We start from the raw sequence: 22,853 nt of genomic DNA on the forward strand, positions 1-22,853 counted from the left end.
TTTTAGAAGAAATCCAATTAAAATCTCAATGATTTTTGGTGATAAATATTTAGTAAATGAAATTTATTTATAGACAAAAATTAGTGTGAACACATATAACAATATGGAAAACATAAGAAAGCATGGGTTTTCACACTAAAATATGTTGTAAGACACCCTACAATAAAGCAGAAAACAGAAACTCACATGGGTATTTAATGTGAGTGACATTTATGGTCACTGAGGAAATAATAAATTACTTACTACATGGTGTGATATGGTTTGGCTGTGTCCCCACCTAAATCTCATTTTGAATTGCAGTTCCCATAATCCCCACATATCATGGGAAGGACCCAGTGGCAGGTAACTGAATCATTGGGGGTGATAGTCTTATAAGGAGTTTTTCCCCCTTTGCTCAGCTCTCATTGTCTCTCCTCCCGCCCTGTGAAGATGTGCCTTCCACCATGATTGTAAGTTTCCTGAGACCTTCCCAGCCATGCAGAACTGTGAGTCAATTAAACCTCTTTTCTTTATAAATTATCCAGTCTTGGGTATTTCTTCATAGCAGCATGAGAACAAATTAATACATGATGTCAGAATAATTGGTTTAATATTCAGGTAAAACAAAGTTAGATCTTGATTTCACACCATATACTCCAGTGAGTTCCAAATGCTTTCAGTTTATATACATAACATATAATACATTATATATATATATATATATATATATATATATATATATATATATATCTATATTTTAGAAGCAAGGTCTTGCTTTACCACCCATGCTAGAGTGCAGTGGCACAATCATAACTCAATGCAGCCTCCAGCTTCCGGACTCAAGCAATCCTCTTCCTCTGTTTCCCAAGTAGCAGGGACTACAGGCATGCGCCACCACACCCATCTAATTTCTAAAAAAAGTTTTTGTGGAGATGGTTTCACTGCATTGTCCAGGCTGGTCTGAACTCTTGGCCTTAAGCAATCCTCCCACCTTAGCCTCCCAAACTGCTAGGAGTACAGGTGTGTTGCACCTGACCAAATTCTAATATTTAAAGATGAAAAATATTATAAAAGTATGTGAGCAATATCTCATGTCAGAAAGAAGAGTGACTTTCTAAACACAAAGAAGAGTGAATAACAAAGGAAAAAAACTGAAAAATACAACTACAAACAATTTAACACTACTGTACCTTCCAAAAATGCAGTTCCATAAACAAAATAGAAAAATGATAACTGTGAACAAAGTATTTGTTATATTTAGAACAATATTAATGCCTTCTTATGTATTTGCTGTATTTAAGGCTTGCTATGTAGATTAATTCTTACTGCTCAGCAAACTAAGGCTGAACAGCTCAGTATATAGAGGATACAAAATTACAGCTAGAAAGGAAGAATAAGTTCTAGTGTTCTACATCCCTGTAGGATGACTATAGTAATACAAATATATTCTATAGTTTCCAATAGCTAGAAAGAGGGAACTGAACGTTCCCCACACAAAGAAATGATATGTGTTTGAGATGATGAATATGCTAATTACCCTAATCTGATCAGTATTCATCATATGCATCAAAACCTCACTATGTACCCCCTACATTATCCTATGTCAGTTAAAAACTTTTAAAAAGAAATGTAAGGACAAAACAAGAAATAAAACTCTTCCAAGAGATGGCCAAATTAGGTTGTTTGGCAAAGAAGAAGGGGATCGGGAGGAGGAGGAGCAAAAAGAAAGGGAGAGAAGAAAAGAAGAAGAAAGGAAGAAGAATGAGGAGGAGGAAGAGAAGGAGGTCATCGAGACAGGTGACTTTACAAAAGGTGGGGTCTGTCTCAGTGCTGGTGTGCATAAAATAAGTTGAGGCAAATTAGGGATGTTGATGGCTCAACTCAGCATAGTGATTGGAATTTGGGGGTTTACTCCTACCATTTGGGGGAATGAGAGGTTGGAGTAAGATTGCATCTAAAGATTCAATCTAAGATTTCATCTTATAATAAAAGTAAGGAGATAGAGTGAAGTCTACAGAGACACAAGCTAGAACAGCAGTACTCAATCTTGGCTGAACATTAGAATCACCAGGGAGTTTGCACAAATACCAACACCCAAACAAAAAATAACCAAGATCTCTTTTTAAGTTATTATTTGTGCTACTGCAAGAAGAGGAGGAGGAGGAGGAGAAAGAAGGAGGAGAATGAGGAGAGTGAAGAGGATAGAGAAGAGGAGAGGGAGGAGACAGGAAGAGCATACCGCTTTGTGGCTATCAAATTACGAGTTGTTAAAATGATAGTAATTCTTGGGAAGTGTGGAGGTAAAATGTACACTCTCATAGGCTGTCACGGAGACAATACAAATTGGAAAAATCTCTTTGAAGGGCATTTTGGAAATGTTTTGCAAGAGTCTTAAATATGCTCATACACTTCACTGTGGCCATTCCATATCTCAGAATTTCAGAGACTATGGGGATTGTTTGCAGAGGTGGGCAAAGTTGTGAAACAGTCTAAGTGTCCCCCAAGATAGGATTAAATACTTAATGACATATCTATACATCCGTAGGATGGGGCTGACTAATGTTGAGCTATGCAAATCACATATTGGGGTTTTGGGAGGCGGAGGTGAACTTTAAACCACATGATCTGATTTATAATCCAAACTGCAATTACATAGTGTGCATGCACACTAACCAAAATCTGGACTTGTTCAGAATATTTATCTTTGAGGAATGAGATTGCAAATAATTTTTATTTTTTCATTATCTTCTATTCTAATATATATTACATTATACAGAATATCATATTCTAATATATTTCTATGTCTTGTTATTTATAACAGTTACACTATGAAATAAAGGCTTTTCACAAAGTCAGAGGTTAGTTCCAGCTATGTGTGTGAAAATGCTGGAAACTTGTTTTTCCTCTCCAAACAGGGACCGATTCTCCTCCTTAAATGCCCTTAAAAGAGGTTTTTTTTTCAATTTATATTGTCACTATGCCAGCCTATGAGAGTGCACATTTTACCTCCACGCTTCCCAAGAATTGCTATCATTTTAACAACTAATTTGATAGTCACAAAGGGATATACTCTTCCTGTCTCCTCCCTCTCCTCTCCTCTTCCCTTTCCTTTTCCCTCCCCTTCTCCTCCTCTTTCTCCTCCTCCTCCTTCTCTTCTTCCTCCTTTTCCTCCTTCTCTCCTCCTCCTCCTTCTTTCTCCTTCTCCTTCTCCTCCTACTCTTCCTCTTCCTTTCCTCCTCTTCCTCCTCCTCCTACTTCCCCTTGTCCTCCAGCCACCTGGCTGCAGGGTGGGTTTTTGTGCCTGCTCTTGTTTCAGCAAGGAGGACATCAAGACAGATTATCTTTCTCTGTTTAAGAATGTATTAAATTCAGTATTTTCTGTAGCAAAATATCAGTGGTTTTTTTTTTTTTCCTATTAGTTTAAATCCTTGCCTAATCAAAGTCTCACTTTTCCAGAATCAACACTAAAAAAATAAAACTGCAGTGGGTTTTAATCCAGTCATCTGAAAATCATTTTTTATCTCTTCCTTTAAGTAATTACTTAAAATGAACCTCAATCTCCTACCATCATCTAGAAAGTAAGATAGAAAATGTTTATACACATAAGCTATTTTTATAATGATTCAAAGCCAAATCTTGAGGAAAAACTGTAAACTTCAACCCCTCAGCCAAGCCCAGAAAATGTGTGATTGCATTATGTTGACATATTTCACAAAAGCTTATATAACATAAAATAATGAAAAAAGACTGTGTGAGCCTCCTGTTATACATGGAAACTCTTAGATTTTTTGTTTGCTTGTTTTTTTCTTATTGTCTTAAAATTCATGTTGCTGGACATTAATGAAAAATAGCTTTGCTTTTTTTCTTCCAAAAGCCACATGTCCATATTTCTTTCTCACAACAGAAAGTTGAAGCTAGATTCCACTAACAATGCTTCCCTATTCCCCAACCTCTTTATGGTTTTTTTAAAACATAAAATATACTTGTTTAGAAATCTCTTAGATGATAAAGAAGGCTAAGAGTCTTAAGATTGTGAATGGGGACTTGTAGAAAATTGTAATGTATGCTGTGATTAATAATTCAACTAAATTGTATCAGGGACACTTGCCTGGGCTGCAGACAACATTTCTCTATCACTTACTTGTGGGGAGAACTTAAATTGGTACATAATCCCATGAACCTTAGTCCTCTAATCTGGAATAAAGAAATAATGTTCCACCTCCAGTATTGTTATACCCTTTAAATGGCAGTATAAGGGAATGCTTTTAAAAAATTACAGTTCATTGTGTAAATTGGAGTTATGCCATTAATACCATTGCATCAAAGAAATAATAATAATCATCATCATAACAATAATAGATGGTATTTACATATCATTTCTAGGGGAGGCTTTCACAAATATTATTTCATTCAAACATGACAACATTTTGTGGCTCTGTGGAAATATACTATGGGTAAAATAAACCTCAGTCTAACAAAGGCATACCTTGATAAGTATTGCTCTCTGATGTCAAGAGCAAGAGTGTTTCTCAAGAGGTATGGCAGCAGTAAGGGTAAGAAGGTAAGGTATAGTACGATAATAGAGAGACTTTGTGGACACCCATTGAAAGTGCTCTGAATTCATTCAAGAACTCAAGTTCTTCCCACCTTGCCTTCCCCATCCCCTAGTGCCTTATAATCCCTTTATTGAGTGGGGAATGAGAACAGAGAGGTAGAAAAGCGTCCTTGCTTCTTTACTCCTGAGCCAAGAAAGGACACACACCATTGACGGAATTCATCACATCACCCCATTGGCGGGAATCCATCACATGACTCCACCTCAGAGCAAGGGAGCATGGGAAATGTAGTCTTTGCCTAGGGATCTACGTTCAATATCGCAGGAAGTGCGTGGCGCTTGGTGGACAGGTAGCCACCTCTACCTCAGGGCAGTCACATCACCATCAATGTTGCTGGTCAAGGAACTGGGCAACTCAATAACGGAGTCAGATGTAGGTCCAGGCTAACATTATGGTAGAACTGCTTCTTTAACACATGTTTTCTTTTGCACTCAAAAAGGAGGAATGTGTCAAACAAAAAATAACCAAGATTTCTTTTTAATTTATTATTTGTACTTGAAAATGTCCCCCAAATTATGTTTTCCCTCCTACATGTGACTGTTTGGATTATCCATCTCTCCACTTGGAATCCCATCTCTTCATTTCTCCATCTGTTATTCCATAACTTCCAAAGAGAAATAGAAAAAGACTTTTAAAATAAGAATGAACAATTTAGGCTACATTAAGATGTGTCCGAGAACTTGGGTAATATTCATGAGTGTGGTATTCTCTTTTACACATAGGAAGCTTTTTATAAACAGATGACAGACATGCTCAAATGAAATTCTTTAACTGGGTTTAATGAATCCTAAAGGTGCAAGGTATGCTATTTTTATGGTGTGGACTAAAACAGTCAGCAGTAATTACAGTGTGAGATTTGGGTAAGTGTTTGTGTAATAAAGGATTTAGCAGGTTATTTTAAAATGGATTTAATAGCAGTCTCAAAAATGAGTCCCTCAATCTTGAATCTATTGATACACACACATACTCATATATGTAATTTTATGCTTATATTTTATATTTATGTGTTTTATATTATATATTATATCTATCTACTTATCCCAGACTAATAATTATTCTTAAAATGGCTCAAATAACATATATTCTGAGGGTAGTTTCTCTTTAGAAGGAAAAAATACTATTTAAGTCAGTGCACTAAAGTGCTAAATAATTCTATTTGGAAAGAAACTTGTTCTTTTGGGAGAGTAAACTAAAATGTCAATGAACCTTTTTGACTTTGCAAAGGGTGGAGTGTGTCCCAGTGCTGGTGTGTACGGAACAGGTTCAGGCAAAGTAAGGATGCTGATGGCTCAGCTCCGCATAGTGATTGGCATTTGAAGGTTTACTGCTACCAGTTGGGGGAACAAAAGGTTGGAGCTTCAAGCAAGATTGGATGTAAAGTTCTTAGAATGAAAGTAAGGAGGTAGAGTGAAGTCTACAGAGATGCAAGCTAGAACAGAAGTTCTCAATCTTGGCTGATCATTAGAATCACCAGGGAGCTTGCACAAATACCAACACCCAAAACATTCCCCAAACTAATCAAATCTGAATTGCTAACAGTGGGGTAAGGGAAAGAGAGAGATGTTATCAGACATCAGATTTATTAAACTCTTACAATGATTTCAAAGTGCATCCAAAATTAAGAACCACTGATGAGGAGATTTATCAGGGTTTGACATTTCCATTGCCTTAAAGAGTGGTGATATTTGAAGTTTTATTGTCCCCATATGCCCCATCCTATATGATATTGCCTTTCATTATCTTCTAACCCACGTTCATGTGACAAGGTTGTACAGAGGTTAAGATAATGGAATGTAGCGCAGAAACTTCCTAGGTTCTGAAGTTCTCATAGAACAGAAGAGGAACATGAATATAAAGCACAGTCTTTCTAGATTTAAAGTTCTCATTAAGAAGGTAGGAAGGTGGAATAGTAATTGTACCATTTTCGAACTGAATGACCAAAGGCAAGCTGTTCAAACTCACTGTGCCTCAACTTCCTACTAGGTAAAATGGGAGCAGTGGTATCGGCACCAACTTGCAGGGTGGTTGTGATAATCAAATGAGTAATATATGGAAACTGGCCAAGACTGTCAAGACTCTACATAGATACCAATTATTATCATCAGTATTGAATTTTGGAAGATGAAGGAGAGAAGTTGAATACGAGATTGGGACAAATTTACCCAGTCATTGAGACAGAAGCCTTCCGTGGTCATACGTTGGCAGGTAGAATTGATGGAGAATTTTACCAGAAGCTGGAGACTGAAGCAAGAGGAGGCACATTGCAACTCAGTGGCTATGAGAACAATTATTCGCCTTTCTCCCACCGAAGCACCTCAGAATAGGAAGTAGCTATGGGCTTTCCGTAGTCTTCGGGAGAGTACCTAAATCATTCTACCGGCATGTTTAAGTGAAGGGCAGAGGGAGAACTTGTCATTTGGGTGACATATATAATAAGCAAAGGCAGTTTTTGGGAATTCTAGAGGCAGTAAAAGTCAGGAATGTAGGGGAAAGTGGTATAACAGGGAATATTCGTTTTTAAATCACCATCATAGAAAAGTCAAAGGCCATAAATATGTGAAGGGATAAAGACAGGAGATAGAAAATGATGCACCTGAGTGTTATACACATAGCTGCTCACCGAGCCTGGAAGACCCTCCCCATACCCAGCTTCTGAAAAAAGTGTAATAATAAAATAAACTTTCAAAAAACAGAAAATAAACCAGTACCATTTTTTTTACATTTATCAACAACTGATAATTCTCATCTAATTGTTTTCATAATCTTTGTCCTTTGTACATACATCATTAGATGCTTATCTTATCATGTTACAATTAACGTCTGAATCTACAACTTGTATTATAAGTTAACTGGGATACAGGAATCCCATGCAATTCACTTTTCATTCCACTGTCTGACTCAGTGCTTATCCCATGCTACATCTCAGTAAATGTTGACCAAATTCTGAGAGAATGGTGAGAGTAAGAAAGACAAAGAAATCTTTTACAAGGTCTATGATTTTCATTTCTAGTTTACCAAGTATGTTTCAAAGAGGCAAAGCTTTATTTCCAAAGGGAAGCTTTTACACAATTTTACCTCTGCTGATGTCCAGTCTAAGACTGCATGGTGTGAAAGTGTGATGGTGAAAGGGAGCGAGGAGTAAGAGGAGTGACCTTGCAGTTGATAAACAGGATGATGATGATGATATCAATAATGATGGTGATCATGGTGATTGTTGTGATGATGATGATGATGATGATGATGATGATAGTGATGGTGAGAAAAGTCTTTGATAGAGGGTCATAAATGTTTGGGTGACAATAAGAATCCTTCTTGTGTTAAAAGATGGAGTAAAAAATGAAATGGAAGACTTGAAAGGTAGCTGAAGCCCTTGTTTACTAATCCAGAGTGGTGGAGTTTATTATGTAAATTTGAAGATCCAATCTGAGGCTTTTTGACTGAAGTAGCATGACTGGAACTCTAGAGCATAAGACTAGCTTAGCAGTATTGTGTGTTGAATGCATTAAGTTGAAGACTTTAGTAGGCAACATCAGCAATAATCCAAGTGAGATCTCAAATTTGGCATCAGCTCCAGAGCAGTGATAGACCAGGAATAGGGAGAAATAGAAGGATAAGATCAGTGTTACAAAGGTGTCTCAACATAGTTTGGTGAGTGATTGAAAGGAAAGCAAGGAAGAGTAAGTATCATAAAACGTTCTAGCTTTATAAACTGAAAGAGGTGGTGGCATTAACAGAAATAGCAAAGGAGGAAAAGCTAAATTTGGAAGAAAGATGGTGTATACGTCAGCTTCTGCTGCAGTAACAAATACTCCAATTCAAAAATAAATGTGCTTGTGTGATAGGAAGGTTGCAGGTCAGCTACAGCTCAGTTGGGCTCTGCTGGGTTCAGCCGGGCTGGGTTCCTATTTTGGAGCCAAAAGAAACATTTCCTTCTGCCCTCATGGTGGAGGGCTGGAGGTACAGGGTTAAGGAATGTCTTGAGTCCTCTGCTTGGATAAAATTTACATCATATCCACTTACATTTCACTGGTCTAAACATGTCATATGATCATGAGAGAATCTGTATAATTTCCTTCTTGTCTGAGGAAGCAGCTCATTGGAAACATGATCTAATTTGTCCCAGATGGTGAATGCAGTTTGGAACACAGTGGAATATTCTAGTGAGTACAGAGTGAGAGAGAGAGAGTGGCAGAAAGTTGCAGAAAAACAAGAAGAAATGGAACTCAGGAAAAAGAAACATAAGTAAAATCCCTTAATATATAAAAGTTATGGTTGAAGCTAGTGGGATTTATGAGTGAGGAGAGAAAAGAATGGATTGAAGATAGAAAAGAATAAAATTGGGTAAATAAAAGTTGAGGAAGAAAAAAGATATTGCAGTACAAAGAAAATCAGCAGTGGCAGTTATGGTGGGACCCTACCCTAGAACAGATATAAAGAGTAAAGGAATATGTAGAATTTCCAGATTGTTCTCAAAGGTCCCTCGGTCATAAAAAGCTTAGACAATATCGTGGATGCTTGCATCATGGTTATACTCACTTGCCCACACATGCACAGAACTGGGCTACTGTGAAAAGCTCGTATGAAGATCACCCTTGCTTTTCTTACATGCTGTAGTTCATTTGAGTGGGTTTCAGGTGGGAAAGGAGAGATAATAAGGGCAGGAATCATTTCCTATCCTTATGGCATTCTACAAGCATCACAAAAACCTAAAAAAAAATTGTATCCCTGAAGATACCCAGCAGATAAAGCATTACATTGGGTTAAATGGCAGTGGATGCTTTCCTGGAATCAAAGAAAAGATGATAGTGGGAAAGGAGCATCCTTATTTATGAGAATCCATGATGAGGCAGACATGAGATAAAGGTTTTATACCCCAATCTAAGGATTTTCCGTTTCGCCAGCCTTCCAGGGGCTATCCTTAATTAAATGACGGCATACATTGAGTCAAGTTGAGTGTCAAGCAGATTTGCGGTCTTTCCTAGTACTTCAAATAGTCCACAGGCTCTGTTTACTTTCTTCATCTGGATTTTGATAATCTCTCAGATCTTTATATTATGTTTATTCAGGTTGCTGCTTTTCCCTCTCAAAGTCTTCATCAACAGAAGAGAAAGCAGCCATCTTTCTTCATGCCCCAACACACCACCAACCCAAGGTTGCTTTGTGTCACAGAACTTTACTAAAGTTTTGCAAATATTGGAGAATGAAAATTGTGCATAAGTGGGAACAAATTAAGAAGTAATTATAAATATAACAGTTCATGTGATCCTTATTACTGCCATAAAGCTCAGAATTCAAGGCTTTCCCCAGAGGAAGACAAAATGAGTCAACTTCAGAATCATCTCCCAGCCAAAGAGAAAATTCAAATACCTTTATCATGCCACTCAAGACATTTTTTAGTATCTACCATGTTCCACGCACTGGTCAGGTCAATGCGCACACAGCACTGAAGAAACTAGACACATCTTCAACCAGACATTGTGAGTAGTGGTTCTCTTCTATACCAGTTTTCCTGTCACCCGTTTCCCTGGTCTACTTCCTATATATCTTCAGCTCTGCATGGCAAGGAGGACGTTCCCAACAGAGCTTCTATCAGCTGGCTTGTTACTGAAGTCAGCAGTGGGACCGGTTAGCAGGAGTTTGGAGGAGAAGTGGGAGGAATGGAAGGTGGGTGCATCTCCTCTGTTTCAGCCTTGGGCAGCAACGTTGCAGCCACAAGTGATACATCGTCACTCTGCAACTCACTCTCTGGGATGCCTACTGCTCTAGTTGGGCTCCTCAGCCCTTCCTTTCTCTCTGCAGACAACACCATATAGTAATTTCCCTTGACTGAAAACACTGACTAGCCCCTGAAGCTTTTTCTATTTACATAATCAGAAAGCATCATAGAGTGTTTTCTAAAACAAAAAAGGTACTTTTTCTTTCAGATAATTTATACTACCCTACCAGGGAGTGGACACAGCTTCAGTGTTTTTCTTCTTTTTTTAATGGAACTTTCAAGTTTTGTCCCACCAGCTATATGCAGTGGTTTTCCCAATGACCCAGTAAAGTGAGTGGTGTCATCCCCATTTGACACACACAAAGAAACAGAAGTTTAAGTAGATGACATCTACATTCCCACAGCTATTCAAGAACAGGACCTAAATTCAAGCTTGTGTCTCATTCACTTGAAGTCTTATTTGGTCAGCCATGTTTTCCCAAAGCTCCCCATTCACCCAAAACCTTGTTTGATTGGCCATGTTTTCCCAAGGCTCTTCACTCACTCAAAGCTTTGTTTCATGGACCATGTTTTTCCAAGGCTCCTAATCGACTCAAAACCTTGTTTGATCAGCCATGTTTTCCCAAGGCTTTTCATCCTCTCAAAGCCTTGTTTGATTAACCATGTTTTCCCAAGGCTCCCATTCACCCAAAACCTTGTTTGATCAGCCATGTTTTCCCAAGGCTTTCCATCCACCCAAAACCTTGTGGATCAGCCATGCTTTTCCAAGACTCCTCGTCCACTCAAAGCCTTAATTGGCCATGTTTTCCCAAGTGTCCCATCCACTCAAAACCTTGTTTGATCGGCCATGTTTTCCCAAAGCTCCATGGTTAGGCACAACACAGCACAGCACACACGTTGGTTCTAGTTTTGGTTTCTAGTTCTGGTTATGCTACATGGCTTAGGATGCATAAGCTGCAGCTGAAGTTGGATGGTGTAGGATTGGACCTACACCAATGCTCCAATCTTACACCATTATAGTGGTCATATCTAAGCACCCTTCTTCAGAATTCAACTCTCCCAAGAGTGGTTGTGATTCTTAACTTGAACACACTTTGAAAACCATTGCTCTTCAAAATACTGGAGAAATAATAGCAATAAATATGAAAATAACCAACATATACTGAGTACTTGTGATTGGACAGGTTTTGTTCTAAGAACCTCATCTTCTATTTTCACAATGGCCTTATGAGGTGAGTGTCCTATAAATTTCCTCTTTCCCACAAATCTGAAAACAGAAGCATGCAGAATTTCAACACCACACCAAGGTTCTAATGTCTTCATGGGGGGAGGTATCACACAATATGGTACAAATTAGCACAATAGGTTGCCCCATAGAGGGTTAAATAATAAGAAATATGTGATGGATCACAGTATAGTTTTGCCAAACCACTTCAGGAACAAATGAATTCCAGCGCTAAAGATGCCACTTCCTCATCACATTCTTGCTGCACTTTGTACTCACCCAAGCTTCTCTCTCAGAGATTCTGATTTGTAGGTCAGAGTCTGGTGTAACAGGTGGAATGGTGGCTCCCAAAGATGTGTCTATCTATGTCATAACCTCTGGAACTTATAAATGTGAACTTATTTACATAAGATATAATTGTCTTAAGTATCTCAAAATGAGATCATCCTGGATTAGATGAGCCCTAAATCTATGGACAAATGTCCTTATAGTAGACAGAGGACTGGGAGGCTGAGGCAGGAGAATCGCCTGAACCTGGGAGGTGGAAGTTGCAGTGAGCAGAAATCACGCCATTGCACGCAGCCTGGGCAACAAGAGCGGAACTCCGTCTAAAAAAAAAAATGGGAGAGAGAGAGAGACAGAAAAGGAGACACAGAGGAGAAGGCTACATGGAGATGGAGGCAGAGACTGGAGTGATGAGGCTACAAGCCCAAGGATGCTTGGAACCCACGGGAGCTGGGAGAGGCAGGAAGGATCCTCCCCTAGAGCCTCCAGAAGGAACGGGATACAATTGTAATGGATTGAACCATGGTCTCCCAAAAAGATATGTCCACATCCTAACCCCAGAACCTATAAATGGAACCTTATTTGGAAATAAGGGCTTTGCAGATATACTTAAATCAAGGATCTCAAGATGAGATCATCCTGGATTAGTGTGGCCCTAGAGCAAATGACAGGTGTCCTTCTAAGATACAGAAGAGGAGACACAGATGGAGAGGAGTAGGCCACATGGAGACCAAGGCAGACACTGAATTGATGCCGCCTCAAGCCCAGGGATTCCTGGAGCCTCCAGGAGCTGGGAGAGGCAGGAAGGATCCTCCCCTAGAACCTCCAGAAGGAGCGCAGCTCTGGCCACACTTTGACCTCAGACTGCTGGTCTCCAGAACTGTGAGATAATCAATTCCTGTTGTTTTAAGCCACCAGTTCTGTGGTCATTTGCAATCGCAGTCCCAGGAAATGAAGACACTTGGACATGAGGATGTTTAAATCAATCCAGGAGATGATAACATAAAGCCAACAAGAACCAAAGGTTAAAAAATACTGCTAAAAAGGAAGCCAAACAGCCTCTCTGGATGAAGGTAAACCAACGTTTGTTTTTGTTTTTTTTTTTTCCAAAACAGAGTCAGTTCATGCTGGCCATCCAGAAACTCACTAACACTACCCCTCTTAGTTTCATAATTAATCTGTTACTGAACTTCCACCTCCAAAAGACTTGGGTCCTTTTCTTATTTTTGGAGACCGTCTTACGCTGTCACCCAGGCTAGAGTGCAGTGGTGCGATCTCGGCTCACTGCAGCCTCAACCTCTCGGGCTCAAGTGATCCTCCTACCTCAGTCTCCAGAGTAGTTGGGACTACAGGCGTGCACCACCACACCCAGCTAATTTTTGTATTTTCTGTAGAGATGGGATCTTGCTATGTTGCCCAGGCTGGTCTTGAACTCCTGGGCTCAAGCGATCTGCAGGCCTTGGTCTCCCAAAGTTCTGGGATTACAGGTGAGACTTGGGTCTTTAGTGACAAAAGTGCAGAAAAGGATCTTGTGGGGTTCAGTGTCTTGCAGACTGAATTCAACAGCAGGGTTGGGGTCTTCCTCATCTTGTCCCACATTCAGCCAAGCTTCATTGAAACAAGAGCTGCCTTTGCAATTACAAACCAGACTTCAAGGACTAGAACCTGGTTGAAGTTTTGTTTTTCTGTGAGGTCCTGAGAGTAATTAATTGGTAACAGTGGACTGTTAGCTAGGGATTTTGCTTGTGTCCACAGGTTTACAAGCACATATACCAGATGGCAGAACTTAGCCATTTAGGGAGAAAAAACAACTATCTTCCAGTTAGTGTATTATTTACAAATAATGATACAGCCATATGTGATTCTGATTAATGATCTGCTCAAATCACACACCTTCGTGTTCTGGACACACTGGTTTAAATGGCTCTTATTTTACCTAAGTCATGAGGTGCTAAGTATCTCTCATCATGACCATTCCTACAAGAAAATTTAAAATATTTGCATTTATTTCTTAGGACGTCTGTAACCAATCACCTCAAAATAGGGGCTTAAAACAACAGTAATGAACTCTCTCCCAGCTCTGGAGATGAGAAGTCTGAGATCAAGGTATCTCAGAGCCATGCTCCCTCTGGAGGCTCTAGGGGAGGCTCCTTCCTGCCTCTCCCAGCTCCTGGTGGCTCCAGGCGTCCCTGGGCATCACTCCAGTCTGTGCCTCCATCTCCACGTGGCCTTCTCCTGTGTCTGTGCCTCCTCTTTTGTCTCTTAAACAGACACCTGTAATTGGATTTAGGGCCCATCTAATCCAGGATGATCGCATCTCAAGATCTTTACCTTAATTACACCTGCAAAGACCCTATTTCCAAATAAGGTCCCATTCCCCGCTTCTGAGAGTCAGAATATGGGCATATATTTTGGGGGCCACTGCTCAATACACTACAATTGTATGCAGTTCCCTCTGGATGTTCTAGGGTAGGATCCTTCCTGCCTCTTCCAGCTCCTGGGGGCTCCAAGAATCCCTGGGCTTGTGGCCATGTCACTCCAGTCTCTGCCTCTGTCTCCATGTGACCTCCTCCTCTGTGTCTGTGTCCCCTCATCTGTCTCTTATAGTGACACTTATTGCATTTAGGACCCATCCTTATCCAGAATAATCTCATTTCCAGATCATTCACATGATCACATCTGCAGACTCTTTTTCCAAATAAGGTTGCACTGACAGGTTCCAGGTAGAGATAATTTTTTTGCAGAATGTTGTTCAACCGATTACAATATCCTACCATGTTCAACCCCAAATGAAACACATTAGACTGTAGTCCAAATATGTCTATTATTTTTAAAAAATTAATTATTACTTTTTAATATTCAGAGACAGGGTCTCACTTTATCACCCAGGCTGTAGTGCAGTGGTGTGATCATAGCTCACTGCAGCCTCAAACTCTTGGGCTCAAGTGATCCTCCTACCTCAGCCTCCTGAGTAGCTGTGACTATGGGCCTGCACCACTATTACATTTTATCTATCACTAGGCCCAAGGTCTCCTTGCTTGAGGCTCGAACTTTTTTCATGATGTTTTTGCTGCCAGGAGAACACGTCCCCCGATTTGTCCATATCATTCTGCCCAGCCATTCTTCTATTCTTGACCCCATGAAAATGCTACGTCAGCCATCAAAATATAGCTCTTTCTTAATGGGGCTACAATCTCACCTGTTTTTTCATCCCCTAGAATCTGAATGCTCTCTGAACCACTTTGAATGTTTCCAAATGCCTCTTCAGCCCATCACCTCATGTGAATGCAGAAATGTGGGTTGATAGGATGTTTTTACCATTTTTTTCCAGGTAAAATTTCACCAAGGTATGTCCTGCAGAAACATTCTCTACACCTAGGAGAATTTACCTCCCCAGATCTCAGTTTCCGCATCATTCACTGAAGCAGGGAGTCCAGATGAATGTGTTTCTAAAACCCTCTGCTGCGTGTATTTATCTAGCACAGTGTTTTCTAACCAGGGATGGTACAGCCTCATGGGGAGAATGTGGCCATGTCCAGAGACAGTTTTGGTTGTCACACTGGGGTGGTGGATGCTCCTGGCATCTGGTGGGTGGAGCCCAGGGACGCTGCTCAACACCCTACAGTGCACAGGACGGTCCCACCACAGAGAATCCTCCAGCCCCAGATGTCCATAGTGCTGAGGCTGAGAAATCCTTAGCATGAGAAACTCAATCTATTATCTATCTATCTATCTATCTATCTATCTATCTATTTTCCATCCATCCATCACCCATCCAACCATCCATCGTCTATTTTTCTATCTACCCATCTATCATCTACCCAACTACCTATCTAATCCACCCAACCATCTCTCATCAGTCTATGTATGTATCTATCCATCTATTGATCATCCATTCAATGATTTATTACCTATCATCTATCTATAATTCATCCAAACATCCATCATCTATTTATATATATACCTATCTATCTAACATTCACCCAACCATCCATCATTTATCCATCTGTGTATCTGTCATCCATCCAACCATCCACCGTTTATCTATCAATCAATCATCCATCCAACCATCTATTATCTATCGACCTATCTTACTCCTTTCTATATTTATTATCTATTTATATCTATAAATCATCTATCTGTATCAATCTTTATGTCTCCTATCCATATATATTATCTATCTGTCATCTATCTACCATCTATCTATCACTTATCTATATCAATCTTCTGTCAGTTATCTATCTACCAATCTAATCTGTTCTTTATGTCAGTGGCTCTCAGCTAGGAGCAAGTTTGCACCCCCTAAAGGGGCATTTGGCAATGTCCAGAGACATTTTTGGTCATCACAATTTTGGGGGTTGGAGGGGTACTAGTATCTGGTGGGTAGAGCCCAGGGATGCTGCTCAACACCCTACAAAGGACACCCCAGCCCAGAGAATCATCCAGCCCCAAATGTCATTCATGTGCATTTTGAGAGACCTTGCATCATCTGAAGAGCCTGTCTATTGAGGATAAACACTCCAAGCACCACCTCCTCCTCCACCTCTCTGCCTCCTCAGGCCTCTCTTGATATCCAACACACAGTAAGGGCTGTGCAGATATATTTAAGCAGATAAGTGGATTGATGAATGAGAGACAGGCTCTTTGCCTCCCACAGAGTTTAAAAAAAAATGCATTCTTTGGTTTCCATGACCGACATTCTTTAACAATTGGCGACAGTGCATTTCTTGAAATGCTGACAGTCATATTTTTCCCAAATGTTTATCTTGTCTGCCTTTTTCCTTCCTCTCAGGGGAAGCAAAAGAAGGACAGTTTTGCATATTTGTGGAACACCAGTACATGTATTTCCAGATGTCTCTTTGACAAAAAATTAAAAAAGAAAAATCCTGAAGGATTTCCTAGAACACTGCTTCTCAGTCCCCACACTGTCTTGCTGCATACTGAAATTGTCACTACATGCAAGTGACACTCAAACTCTGCCTTCCTGCCTGCCAAATCTGTCATCAGAAGCATTACCTTTGACTCAGTTTCCTTGCCTGTTAAAAATGTGTAGAGAAGATAATCATTGAGAGAAGGTGAATGAAAGCAGTTTTTTCAACCACGCTGATGGAAACCCAAATTCATGTGACTCTCTTTTGTTTGAAAATAGCATTGTCATCACTGCCTGGTTTTTGAGAGAATATTATTTTATTATCAAATGTACAGTATATTGACCTTAAAAATACAGTACAGCAGTCATGGAAATAATAAGTCTTGTATTATTCATGGGCACAGACTGACTCATGGCTGGGGAAGAAGCAGCCACCTTAGACTGGATGGACAGCTCAGATACTGCAGAGAAATTTCTGAACTTTTAGGAGAAGACTCTAGATTCATTTCTGTAAAGCTATGATGCAGTTTTCTCTTTCCTTTCCTCTCACCTCCTCTGAGCACAGCTTTCAACAAAAAGTTTGCATACAAAGAAATCTAATATCGCAGCCTTCCCCACTGCAGGGTTCCTGGAGAAGGTGATATAACAGTGGTTACTGAATTTGAAGGAGGTTGGAGAGGAATTTTTTAAAATTGTATTTCCATGTCTGCTGTAATGTATCCAAGTCTTGTAAAGACCAATAATTTATTAATTTTAATGAGACAGAAAGTATTTCTCCTTCTAGTCTCATCGTCTGATTTGAGAGGAAAAATATATATAAAACATTATATAAAAGGTGAGTTCCAGGAAGAAATGGATTTTTTCATATAAAATGGTAGCTGTATGTATGTAACTCTGAATTAAAAATATATATATATATCAATCACTCTGGTTCTAAATCCTTATTAGGCAAGCTGGAGTTTTGAAGTGACAGAGGAAATAACTGAAAGATGACTTGTCAATCTGGAACAAAGTCTACCATGTAAAAACTGCAGCAGGTTAACTAGGTGATGCGTCTTTAATGGGGTAGTGGGGGATTGTTCGTGTCTATGGTTTATTTTTGGTGAATGTTCTGCAGATATCCTATGGACGCTTATGAAGGCAGTTGAGTGGCATTTGCAAAAAAAGAAAAATTGCAGTCAGAGCACAGATACAGCGAATGAAGCCTCTGGAATGATGTAAACACAAAAGAAAGTTCCCAGCGAGGCTGAGCCCTCCTTCTGGTGTCTGTATTGCTTCCTTTTCCCAACAATCGTAGATCAAGTTCAACCTCAACTTGAAACCCACAGGGTGCCACCATGCACTATGACACATTATTTAAGAGCTCCGATTCCCCAGCCTGACTTCCCGTACAAACCGCGCTTTGTTGTCAGTTCCTAAGCAATCATTCTGGAATCCACATTTCAGAAGACATGGATGTAAGTTGTTTTGGAGTCACTGCCGAGAATGTTTTTTGCCATGCACTTGTAGAAGCCGGCGTCTCTCTGTGTGGCATGCTGGATGGTCAGTGATCCCTGGGGGTGAAGAAATCTGTTTCCATACAGACGAGCCTGAACCCCTGCCTTCAGATGCGACTTATCCGGCAACTCCCACGTGATGTCAGCTTTGGGAATCCCCATAGCCATGCAGTTCAGTTTCACGGTGTTCCCGGGCCGGGTATAGATGACGGGGGTGGGCTCGCTGGTGATCCGGGGAGGATAGGCGATCACAATCACGGGGATGCTGGTGACCGAAGGGCCGTACTCCGTCTCCATCCTGCATACATAGGTACCCCTGTCAAACACCGAGGCCTCACGAACCGCGAGGGTGCCATTGTCCAGAAGGGAAATGCGCCCCAGGGCTTGGGGGCCCTCCAGACGCATGCCGTTGGGGAGCGTCCAGGAGAAACGTCCCTGCCCAGCCCCGGGAGGGGTGCAGGGGAGCTTCAGGGTCTCACCGTTGATGATGCTGACCAGGTTATGATACTGCTTGTTTGCTTCTGGTTTCAGCCCCACCTTCAGGGAGACCAGCCTCTCCGTGTGGCCAGCGGCGTTGCGGGCCACGCAGCGGTAGGCCCCGGCATCCACCGAGGAGAGACCGCTGATGTGGAGCATGCCGTCAGCCTTGTGGTAGAAGCGCTGCAGCTGCTGTCCGCTCTGCAGATCGGTGCCATTGGGAAGGACCCACACCAGGCTGGGTGTCGGGCTCCCCGCGGCAGAGCAGTTGAGGCTGATGGTGTGGCCCGCCATGGCCGTGATCTTCTCGCTGATCGGGTCGTGGAAGATGGGTTTCTCCATGGGCTCCAGGACAGTGAGCTGCACGATCAACCTGGCCTCCCCTCCCTCGTTGCGCGCCATGCATACTAGCTGAACGGAGTCGCTCTTCCTCAGACTCCTGATGTCTAGGGAACCGTTGCCATGGACAGTGACCCGATTTCCATAGTATGGAGCTGGCAGAACCACACCCTCGGGAAAAGCCCATAACACCCTCGGGGTGGGGATGCCTTCAGCTCTGCAGTCAATCAGTTTCCGACTGCCCCCGGCTGCTATCTCCCGCACAGTGGTGATGGGGTTGGGGCTACCGTTGATTTTGGGTGGCTGGACATTGACGTGAATCCACACCGTCTTCCTATCCTCTCCGGCGCTGTTCCTGACCAGGCAGGTGTAGTTGCCACTGTCAGAGCGCTGGGCTTTCTGAATAAGGAGAGTGCCATCTTGGTATATCTGATACTTCTCAGAGGCGGTGGGGATCACCCGGTTGGTTGGGGACAACCAAGTCACCTTGGGCATGGGTTCTCCTTTGGCCTCACAGGCTACAGTGGCCACGTCTCCATAGGGCACCTGAACCGCCAAGTAAGTCTTGTTCCGGATGGTGGCAGGCGCTGTCACCACCTTGACTCTGACTCTCATCTCGTCCTTCCCGACCTGATTTTCGGCAAAGCAGGTGTAGTCTCCTTCCTCCCTCATCCCCACTTCGTTAAAGTAGAGCGTCCCATTGTTGAAGACGACATAGCGCTTGGTGCGTCCACCGCTGTCATCTGACTGCATGAAGGAGTTCACCAGACTCCCATCCGGGAGGCTCCAGGAGATCTCAGGATTGGGAAGCCCGGTGGCCACACAGTCCACTTTCAGGTCACCCCCATAGAAGACTTTGTGGTCGTTCTCCTCCTTGTGCTCAATCTTGGCCGGTTTCATCACCACATTCACCTTGAGCACCACGTAGTCGTCACCAACCTTATTTCGAGCTACGCACAGGTAATCACCAGCGTCTTTGTCCGTCACTGATTTTACCACCAGGGTCCCGTTGGCAAACACCTTGATTCTACTATCAAAACTACAGAAAAAAAGAAAAAGGAGTAGATGTCAGTTTCCCAAATGCTCTACTGTGGCATTAGGTCACTGGAATAACACAAAAATAGTTGGTTCTGTGATGCATCAGCCCAGATGGCTACTATTGCAAAATGCCCAATGGTTTGATCCACACACACTTGCAGGAATAGGATTGACATCTTCGACTATGTTTCATGCCCTTGAACCCATGGTCAGGCCAACCTAACATCAGATTCAACAGGGAGTTCTTATTTGCAGTCAATCACTTTCCACAACCTTCTCCAGGCTGTAAAAACCACTGGGCAAGAGAGGAGGAAGTTAAGTATTTGTTAAGAAGTTAGGTATTTCTTCTGGATCCGAGTTTAGAGGGACAACATTTCATTGCATAAAAATCACACACTGGGCCAGGAACAGGGGCTCAGGCCTGTCATCCCAGCACTTTGGGAGGTCAGGGTGGGAGGATTGCTTGAGGTGAAGTGTTCGAGATCACCCTTGGGAACATAGCAGATCCCATCTCTACAAAAAGTAAATAATAATAATAATAACAAGCCGTGCCTCATGGTGTGCACCAGTAGTTTCAGCTACTCAGGAGGCTGAGGCTGGACGATCGCTTGAACACAGAAGTTTGAGGCTGCAGTGAGCTATAAGCACACCACTGCACTCCAGCCTGGGCAACAGAGTGACACCCTGTCTCTAATGAATTTATTATTATTATTAGTTGAGATGGACTGTCACTCTGTCGTACAGGGTGGAGTGAAGTGGTGTGATCTTGATTTACTGCAACCTCCACCTCCCGGGTTCAAGCAATTCTCCTGCCTCAGCCTCCCGACTAGCTGGAACTACAGACACTTGTCACCACGCCCGGCAAATTTTTGTATGTTTATTAGAGACAGTGTTTCACCATGTTGGCCGGGCTGGTCTCAAACTCCTGACCTCAAGTGATCTGCCCACCTTGGCCTCCCAAAGTGCTGGGATTACAGGCGTGAGCCACCGTGCCCTGCTAATTAATTTCATTTAATTTTATCGGACGCAGGGAGCAGTGTGTGTGCATATTCATCCTGAAAATGGACTCATATTCGTTGGGGCCACCAGCCCAGCGATTTACAGGAAGCCACGCAGAGCCGCCTACCTGAAGAGCACGTCGATCATCCTCTTGGAGGGCAGCCTCCAAAGGATGCGCGGCCAGGGGTCCCCCGAGGCGCTGCAGTCCAGCTTGAGGGTCCCTCCGTACCTGACGTCCGTCCTCCGCGGAGAGGTGCCCGTGATGCGCGCGTTGGCTGCTGCACGCTGCACGTTCAGCTGCACTGTCCTGCGCGCGGAGCCCACCAGGTTGGCTGCCACGCACTCATAGCGCCCGCTGTCCTTGGGCGCGAGGTTGCGGATGTAGAGCGTCCCGTTGGGGAAAACGAACAAGTTCCCGTGGAGGAACTGCGAGGGGCGGATCTGGGTACCGTCCCCGAGCACCCAGCGCACGCTGGGCAGGGGCGCAGCCTTGGCAGTGCAGTGAATGTGAATGCTGAGCCCAGGGGGCAGCGAGATGTTCTCCAGCTTCTCCTGGTGGATAACCGGGGGCAGTGCCGCCACATGCAGGCGGATGGCCAGGCTGTCCGCCCCGGCTGCATTGCTGGCCACGCACTTATAGACGCCTCTGTCTGAGAAGGACGCCTCCTTGATGGAAAGGGTTCGGTTTTCGTGCAGGGTGATGCGGCCCTCCACGGGGGATACAGTTTGCCACACCCTCCTGTCTGGGAAGATCCAGGAAATTTGGGGGGCTGGGGTCCCTTTGGCCAGACACTCCATTGCAATGGTGTCTCCCAGGTAGACGGTGACGTCCTGGTAGTGGGAGGCTAGGATTTGAGGTTGCTGCACGGTGACCGAGAGCAAGACCACCATCCGGTCCAGGCCGTGCAGGTTGCTGGCGGTGCACATATACTGGCCTCGATCTTGCACTTGAACCTGCCGTATCACTAAGGTACCGTTCTTGAGAACCTCAAACCGTTGTATCCTGGTATTCGGAGTCATAAGAGCTCCTGGAGAAAAGTAACACAGTCAGCTTTGGCATAAACTGTGCCCTTTTGATAATGCTCAAACGAGCAGTATTAGTTAATCTAATTCTCCACTTTATCACTCAGACAGCAAAAGCAAATGTAGAAGGTAGAATGTTTTAGTGTTTTTTAAAGGTTTTTTTATGTTTATTTTATTTGTTAGAGGTAGGGTATTGCTCTGTCTCCCAGGTGAGGGTGCAGTGGTACAATCATAGCTCCCTGTAGGCTCAACCTCCTGGACTCGGCCTTCTAAGTAGCTGGGACTATAGGTGCAGGCCACCACTCCTGGATAATTTAATTTTTTTTTTTTTTTGTAGAGACATGGTCTTGCTGTGTTGCCCAGGTTGGTCTTAAACTCCTGACCTCAAGTGATTCTCTTGTCTTGGCTACCCAGAATGCTGGGATTACAAGTGTGAGCCACCACACCCAGCCTGTTTTGGTGCTAACCGTTAAAGAAATGAAAAACTGAGATATCATCTCATGCCTGCTGGAATGTCTATTATCAAAAAGACCAAAAACAACAGACCATGGTGAAGATGTGGAGAAAAGGGCACCCTCGTACACTGTTGGTGGGAATGTAATTTGGTACAACCACTATGGAAAACAGTATGGAAGTTCCTCATAAAACTAACAATAGAGCTGCCTATAGTCTAGCAATCCCACTACTGGGTATTTAGACAAAGGAAATAACGTCAGTGTGTTGACAAGACATCTGCACTCCCGTATTTACTACAGTGCTATTCACAACAGCCAAGATATGGAATTCAGCT

General features: G+C 42.5%; 1 protein-coding gene across 1 annotated transcript in view; it reads right to left on the reverse strand.

Moving 5' to 3' along the window:
• Positions 1-16,989: 16,989 nt before the first annotated feature.
• MXRA5 (matrix remodeling associated 5) overlaps positions 16,990-22,853 on the reverse strand; it is a 34,380-nt gene continuing 28,516 nt past the window's right edge. Inside the window, exons 6-7 of the mRNA XM_005592897.4 lie at positions 21,168-22,068; positions 16,990-20,042 (exon numbers count right to left, since the gene is read on the reverse strand). Of these exons, the coding sequence (XP_005592954.3) occupies positions 18,134-20,042; positions 21,168-22,068 (2,810 nt within the window). The 3' untranslated portion in view covers positions 16,990-18,133. The remainder of the gene's footprint in view (positions 20,043-21,167; positions 22,069-22,853) is intronic.

Source organism: Macaca fascicularis, chromosome X (assembly GCF_037993035.2).
Source record: "Macaca fascicularis isolate 582-1 chromosome X, T2T-MFA8v1.1".
In the NCBI taxonomy this organism is placed as follows: Eukaryota; Metazoa; Chordata; class Mammalia; order Primates; family Cercopithecidae; genus Macaca; species Macaca fascicularis.